The sequence below is a fragment of the Pogonomyrmex barbatus genome, unplaced genomic scaffold, assembly GCF_055798465.1.
Source record: "Pogonomyrmex barbatus isolate J1 unplaced genomic scaffold, ASM5579846v1 scaffold1, whole genome shotgun sequence".
Classification (NCBI taxonomy): domain Eukaryota; kingdom Metazoa; phylum Arthropoda; class Insecta; order Hymenoptera; family Formicidae; genus Pogonomyrmex; species Pogonomyrmex barbatus.
In genome coordinates this window covers 26,255,252-26,262,636 of record NW_028297098.1, presented here as the reverse complement: position 1 = coordinate 26,262,636, position 7,385 = coordinate 26,255,252, and the positions used below count along the sequence as shown (strand labels likewise).

At 42.1% G+C, this 7,385-nt stretch overlaps 2 protein-coding genes across 2 annotated transcripts; both read left to right on the top strand.

The window, feature by feature from the left end:
• The first annotated feature begins 395 nt into the window (after nt 1–395).
• On the top strand, nt 396–2,080 carry LOC148938306 (uncharacterized). Its single transcript, XM_089085163.1, has 2 exons — nt 396–769; nt 1,045–2,080. Exons 1-2 carry the CDS (start codon nt 693–695, stop codon nt 2,078–2,080), a joined length of 1,113 nt encoding a protein of 370 aa, XP_088941289.1. The 5' UTR covers nt 396–692.
• A 24-nt stretch (nt 2,081–2,104) lies between these two features.
• Nucleotides 2,105–6,973, top strand: LOC148938305 (uncharacterized). Its single transcript, XM_089085152.1, has 5 exons — nt 2,105–4,021; nt 4,375–4,470; nt 4,573–4,788; nt 5,235–5,555; nt 5,948–6,973. The coding sequence occupies exons 1-5, from the start codon at nt 2,105–2,107 to the stop codon at nt 6,110–6,112; spliced, it is 2,715 nt and encodes a 904-aa protein (XP_088941278.1). The 3' UTR covers nt 6,113–6,973.
• Nucleotides 6,974–7,385: the final 412 nt, after the last annotated feature.

The following is a 7,385-nucleotide window of genomic DNA, read 5'->3' as shown; positions in this document are numbered from 1 at the left end:
GATTAAATTGTATCTTGCTCTCATTTTTCTTCAAGTATATTTATAAAAAATTCACAAAACCGTGTACATATGTGTACATATTGATGTATATGACATGTACATATGTGTGAATGTTCACAATGTATTGAGCTTGAGTCAATGAGTTCGCTAAATCCAAATGACTGCGGATCAGTCATTCCTGCGAAGATATATACATACGTAGATTGCAAAATTTGAACACAGTGAAGACATCTTGTGGCACGTCCGCCATTTTAAACATCTCCGGCAGATGAATCTTTCTCAGATAAAATATTTAGTGTTTCAGTATTATCCGCGATAGATACAAATTTGACTGTTATTGGAAACGTTGGTGGTTACGTTTACAGAACGAGAAGAAATCTGAACGTGGATGAACATCAGTCGGTACAGAATCCGACCAGCATTTACGCGATCAATACAAACTTCAGAGTAAAGTATCACCATCTTTTCCTGGTCTCTAGAAGCTCGTGCGACCGACATTCGTAATTTGCGCCATGCTCCGAATTTGTTTGATCGATAACAAAATTAAAACACCATCAGGAGTCCGTATCAGCAGTAACAGGATGTCATCAGAAGCGCAATCGCGGTTTAATTAAATATAAAAAATTGCATTAGTTCAGACAAACTCATCAATCTATTACGCAGGTGTGCAGAATATTATAAAATTGTTAAAAATGTCTCATCCATCAAAATTGAGGCAGCCCAAACAACGCTATTTAATGCAAAAGCTACGTATTATAAAAGGACCCAAGTACGTTAAATAATACATAATACAAAAATAGAAATAATATAAGAATGTTATATAAATTATTATTATAAATATTTTTTAACGCTATAAAAATTTTATGATTAAGCATATTGCTTATTAATTCATTACGTTAGTATTTTACAGGAAAAAAATTATGAAATAATGAATGATTAAATCTGGATAAATGGATATTAAATGTATATTCTGTTAAGTTATATTACTATTAAAAATTATTATATAATTTCTCTCGTCTGATATATAATATAACCTTGTTTTAGATCGGATTATCCTTTATCCAGATCAAAAGAGTATTGGCGGAAGTTTTGCGACGATGAAGAGAAAAGATTGATTAAAGTAAGAGATTTCTTTCCAAAATCGTCCTACCTTCCTATCATTTCTGATTTGCGCGATTCTGAGACGAGTCCGCCTAATATTATAGATTTTAACGTTTCTTCCATTCCTCAAGGTGTCGATGAAAACGTACTTCTCGTAGATCTGAAATCCCTTGAACCATTAGATATCTCTTCAAAAAGAGAAAACGGAAGTTTTCTTTCTAAAGAACCAGTAGTTAAAATTTCACCTCCCACACCATTAAAAAAACCACCGAGAAACGATGCAGTCACGATTGCCGCAAGAGGCGCAGAGGAACACGCGCTTCTTCCCATCCAAAATAAATTTACGATGAAAAAAGTGGATCCGTGCAAAGAGTTGGAATCCCTTAATGTTCCTCCCAAAAATTCTATCATACCACATGACGGATCGGGAGATGGAAGAGTGTACTCAAAGAGGACGTGTCCTTTTCACAGATACGAACGCGAGGTGAAAATTTTCGACGACGATATCGAGAGATATTTGACGGAAGATCCGAGAGCAAGCATGTCGCCAGAACAAAAATTGGATAAACTGCCGCATTTACAAAGCACACCTAAGGATGATAAAGGTAAGAACAGAATAACTTCCGCTAAGGATAAAAAAATTGAAAAGGTTACCATTCCACGAAAAGTACTGGAGAATTATCCAGATGATACTATTAATTTAGATACAAATAGAATAGAGATCAAATCTAAAAGTAAGAAAAATGAAACATCGAATAAACAGTGCAATTTTAAATCCGGCTTTCATACATCGAATTTTAAATTTCTTCACGATGAAAAATTGATGAAAGAAAAAACAAGTGTGAGCAATTTAAAAGCCATATCGTTGCTTTCAAAATCGTTTCAACGGAACAGAATTAAACCATCTGACCAAATAACGAAATTATCGAGTCCACAGGCTTCTGAAATTCAGGAGAAGCTTATTAATGAATCAGAATGACAAGATGTGTCACCTCACCTACGAATGCAATCGGAACGGAGAATCGATGATAGAAAGCGGGAATTCTTGAATTACTCACAACGATGCGCGTATAAAGCTTTAAAGCGCTTGACGCTTAACAAAAATTTGAATTTCAAACCTGAAGTGTGGGAGGAAATGTCGGAGCGATCGTGCGCGTCTACGGACGAATCGATAGTAGATGCAGACGACAAGTCAGATGCGACCGAGAGCGAAAGTCCTGAATTCGGAACCCGCGGCCCGGAATTTCCTTTCTTCCGCGAGATGCAAAGAAGATTGAGGGAAACGTGGGCTGCGAATATCGGAGAGCAGGGCGTTAAATATAAGCTGTTAAAGTTCGACTCCGGCGAATCCTCTATGGTTCCCACGAAATCGACGATGACGAAGTCCACCTTCAGCATGAAGTTCGCCAAGTACGAAACCCGGGAAAGCCGTTCCGCGACTATTCTAGACGCCATTCCGAAGATGTCGTGCTTTCGACGCAGGAAGCGCGACAGGTGCTTATCCTGCATGCATAAATCCCTGCAGAAGAACGAAACCGAAGTTGCGTCTTCGCGAGCGGCATTACTAACGGAAATTGAAGGGAAAGACAACAGTGAGTCCAGCTCCGACGGACTTCCGGAATTTCACGAGGAGTTGCGAAAGATATGTTCCCGGAGAAAGGAAATTCTGAAGTGCCCGGAAACAATTGAGAATATGTCGGGCGGACCGACGTTCTCGTCGTTTCAAATGGAACAGGAAGATCCCGAGATTTCGATAAAGATCGATCCAAATCAATCTAAGGATAAAATACCAAAGCCCGTTGAAAGCCTGCTATCCAAAGATCCGAAGAGCTTGAAAGCCACTTCCAACTCGATCTCGATATCGTCGGAACGATCGAAGATCTCGTCTTCGGAGGCGCATACTTCTGACGACGAGACGTCGTCCCCGTTGGCGCTGGACAACGATCCGTCCCGATATAAAAACATGGCGCCCTGTCATCTGCCCACAGTCCTGGTGCCCAGTATGGAACCTCTGCGAGCTCTGAGACATAAAAAACCGACCACTCTGGAGTCACGAATCGCCCTCATGGAGAGCGCGATATTGACGAAAGAAAAATCCGACGACGAATATTACGACGATGTGAAAACCACGGAGACAACGAAGGAAAAGACGACGGGCGGGAAACCTGAAGAGACTGGCGAGAAAAAGGATACGCCTTCGAAGACCCCGAGAGCTCTTCTGAAAGTTAAGTCGCAGCAACAGCTGATATCGCCAATTGTAGACGCCGCACGAAAGGGCGAGCTGAAGAGAGGATACAGTTGCGGGAGCATCGAGGATTTATCGAAGGATTCTACGAGACGTACGTTCGAGACTCCTCGAGGCAAGGTGGAAGGTGAGCGAGGAGAGGTAATCCTCTCGGAGGAGTTAGATTCCGCGAAAGGGTCGACTTCCCTCGACTCGATGAAAGCGGAGAGACGCGCGGAATTACCGTTGTTGACGGTCGCCGAAATTTCGCGATTTTTAGAGAGAACGAATCGCAACGTGTCGTCCACGATCATGTTGGAGAACTTGGCGAGAGAGTTCTCCTCGCGATTAATAAAACAACACGACGCCGACACGGCGGCAGCAAAAAGATTGGCTAAATTAACCGCGAGATTAATAAAGTTGCTGGCGGACTCGAAACGTTATTTGAACCCTGATAAGTTCCCGTCTGACCTCGTTTTCTCCACAAAACAGCCTCTCGTTTGCAATACCCGTCTACTAAGACGTGTCCTACCACTCGATTCCTACAATCTCATCGCGCCATTATTGGGCATGCCGACTTGGTACCCAAAGAGAATTATCCGAGAAAAAAAGCCCACCATATCTTTTGAAATAGAAGAAGAAAAAGAAGAAGAAGAGAAAGAGATGAGAGAAGACGAGATTCCTTTATCTTTAATTGTACGTCAAGACATTCTACAACTATCGAATATTTTATCCAATAGATTTTATAATAAATTTATATAGAATTAATAATTTTTAAATTTGATTAACCTTGATTTTTAAATGTTCATCCTTGAATATAATTATATTTTAATTAAATTAAATTTCTTTTTTTTTTTTTTTGTTTTAATATAGAAAACAATTGCACTTGTACTTACACGTTTTTTTGTATCAGATAAATTGATTATATAAGTCGAGAATGGAAATAAGTATCTCATTTAATACTATGAATTCTATCGTTGCTCGGAGACAGTCCTCGCTTTGTCCGTTCGAGAGCTATTAGTCGAGAGTAAGCTTTTATACGCCCGCAGGTGCATCCCCCGACGACCAGAGACGGAGATGAGGATAAAGTAGGTCAGGCCAGATTGAATCCTTACGCTCTCTTTTTGAAGAAACCACGGCGCAAGGTACGACAACGCGATATAATATTATCGGCCTCGCGCGCCGAGATCCTTTCGTAGCTTCGCGCGGCGAAAGCGCGGCGCTTCTTAAGCTTGCTGATCGCGCAGGTTGTCACTTGGCGTCCTTTAACAGCGGCCGATCTCAAAGGCTACGATCCCGAGGCCACCCTTGAGATGAAAGCCAGAAATATTACGGACAGGATATGCCGTGACTTCTGCGAATGGCTGCGCGATTTAGGCGGCACCGACGAAGTCGTCGACGAGGAGGTCCTCCGAGAAATGTTCGAAATTGACTTTACGGCCGAGGCCAGCAGGACGATGGAGGTACACAGGATAGGAACAAAGTGCACGGACGCATAACGTATCGGGCTTCCGTAAATACGTTCTCGCGCTTGCACGCGATACAACGGCGTAACATCATAATGCAATGCATGATGTAACAACGATAACACGCACTTTGAGCGGTGAACCGCATATCGTGGGATTTGAATTACAACTTCAGCGCGACACAGACTAGAAGGCCAACCTAGTTACGCGTTCGTATCTCGGAAATAAAATCCGTCAAGTCTCTCTCGTGGAGAAAGTAATTTTTCCTTCCGAGAAAAAATATCGATGCTCGTCACAATTAAATTAACGACAGCAATCTAATTATTGCAAATCGTTATTAGTCATTTACCATTTGCACGTTTCTGACGTAATTCACAGTAAAAATAAAACTTTTTTTATATTGTATCGAAAAAGATAAAACGTTTAATTGTAATTTGAGATAGATGTCGATAAAGGAAATGCCGATGGTGCCTGACAAGGTAGCCGCAGCGAGACAATGTCCCGATGCAAGTAAACTTGCCATGACCAGAAAGCATCTGCTCAGGGATGCCAAAGCTGAGAGTAAGCCGGCCAAGACAATAGCGTTTGGCACTGCGATACCCTGGGAGTTTCGATACGTACCGCCTAGAAATCGGGTGAGAGAGAGATGGCTGCAGTGTGAGAACGTTAGGATAGACCTAGAGACGATGGATGTGGTCTGGAAGGGTATAACACACCTGGAGAGCGTAAGGGCTTTTGCAAAGTGGTTCAGCGAACGTTCGAAAGTGAGTTTATCCTAAACACTTTTTAAAAACAATTAATTTTTTAGTATAATATGTCGAGATGAGTTTCAAATAACAGAGAAGTGGCAACTACTTGACAGACTCGATCTTAGCAATCTAACAATTTTCCTTTTTGCCGAATTTATATATATAAATTCAGAATAAATTGCGAATTACAGTTATCTTTAACGTCGGACTTACGACATTAGCCGCTCAAAGCTACAGTTAAATTTTTCTTTAATAAATTGATAATCAAATTTGAAAAATTTAAAAAGGAAAATTATCAAATTTCTAAGAATCTAAGAGTCTTCTAAGAGAGGACAACTCGATGGACTCGATTAGCTTCTCTAATTTTCGTTAATTAATTTCTTCATTTCGTTATTTACGTTTTTCAGATTCCGCTACCAGATACGCTAAAAATCGCAATGACCACCGATCTCGCGAAACACGTCGTCGATGACGAGGCTCACGAAGCGTATTTGAGGACGGATGTCAAGCAGACTGGCGGCTTTAAAGTCCGCGGCACCCGTCGCAATCACGACTCGTCGTTCGACGAGTAATTAACAGAAGCAGGAGAGGACTGGCGCGTGGAAAGAAATTGGAATTGTCGATGGACCCTCAAAGTTCCGCCATCGCGCCTGCATACTGGCGCCAAATACGTTGGTGTAACCGATACGACCGCACGATGACACGGCGCAGAACGCCCATTTCCTGTATGCGGCGAACGGTTAACCTCCGTGTAGCCGCCGTGGACGCTTCAATCGGGAACAATTCCCGGGGAAATTTCGACAAACGTTCAATTACGGGACCTAATTTTCTGCTAATGACCGCCGCGTTTCGCCCGTTCGTCCGGCGTATTCGTACGTAGAAATCAAGTTTCTCCACCGGGGTTCGTACCTCGAATCAAAATGTATGGATCATTAAAAGGCGCGAACGATTACCGGGCCATCATTCCTGATTTGGCGTGTAGATTGGATTAACAGTCCGATTTCTGTCTCACCCTCTCACCCTCTCACCCTCGCACACGCGCACGCACACATAACTCGTTCGCGCGCACGCACGCACACGCACGCGACAAATTAATTCATTGGCAACGCGCCGCACCGACTAATGCTGTATTTCGCTGCACCAATTATCGATCACTCAAGTCTCATTGCATTGAACTCCATTAAATACGCGTATATAATAACTGTAATGTTAATAATGATATTTCCGTTCATTAATAACAACAATCTATTATCAATACGAGACAAGCAATCTCCGCACGCTTCTTTTAATGCCTGAAACAGAAACGTCCCACGACGCGTGACACCTTCGATACTTTCCGATTTCGATTAACAAATCGAGCCGTTTACCGTTGCAAATATAAGTAATAATGCAAAGTGTTTCTATAAAAAAAAAAAAAAAAAAAAAAAAAAAGAGGGAATAAAATGACAATGGGGAACAGAAAACGGGTGGGTACCTGAAGCTGAACCATAGAGCCGACGATCTCGCATCGACGAGTTGTCTAGCGAAATAACGCAAACGAGCCGATGAAATATTGGAAACGTATCACGGACGCCGGATGTCCTGACAGTACTTCTGCTTACGACAGAAAACGCGCCTTAGACCTGCGGCAACGGCGGCAGCGAGGAGGAGAAAAGAGAGAGAGAGAGAGAAAGAAAAAAATAAAGCTCGTTCGCGATACATCTTCCTTGTTGCGACACACATCTCCTCGCCATAATTTCCTTCTCACTTTTTCGCGGAACACCGCGATTCAAATTATATCGTGTCAACGAACGAAGAGTCATTATGAGGTAACGAGACACCGGGCTGACATTGTGGCTAAAATCG

Bases quoted from the DNA above. Each gene is read 5' to 3' on its own strand.
- LOC148938306 (XM_089085163.1), top strand. From the start codon at position 693: ATGTCTCATCCATCAAAATTGAGGCAGCCCAAACAACGCTATTTAATG. The intron at 770-1,044 runs GTACGTTAAATA...ACCTTGTTTTAG, and splicing joins CGTATTATAAAAGGACCCAA to ATCGGATTATCCTTTATCCA.
- LOC148938305 (XM_089085152.1), top strand. From the start codon at position 2,105: ATGCAATCGGAACGGAGAATCGATGATAGAAAGCGGGAATTCTTGAAT. The intron at 4,022-4,374 runs GTACGTCAAGAC...ATACGCCCGCAG, and splicing joins AGATTCCTTTATCTTTAATT to GTGCATCCCCCGACGACCAG. The intron at 4,789-5,234 runs GTACACAGGATA...AATTTGAGATAG, and splicing joins AGGCCAGCAGGACGATGGAG to ATGTCGATAAAGGAAATGCC.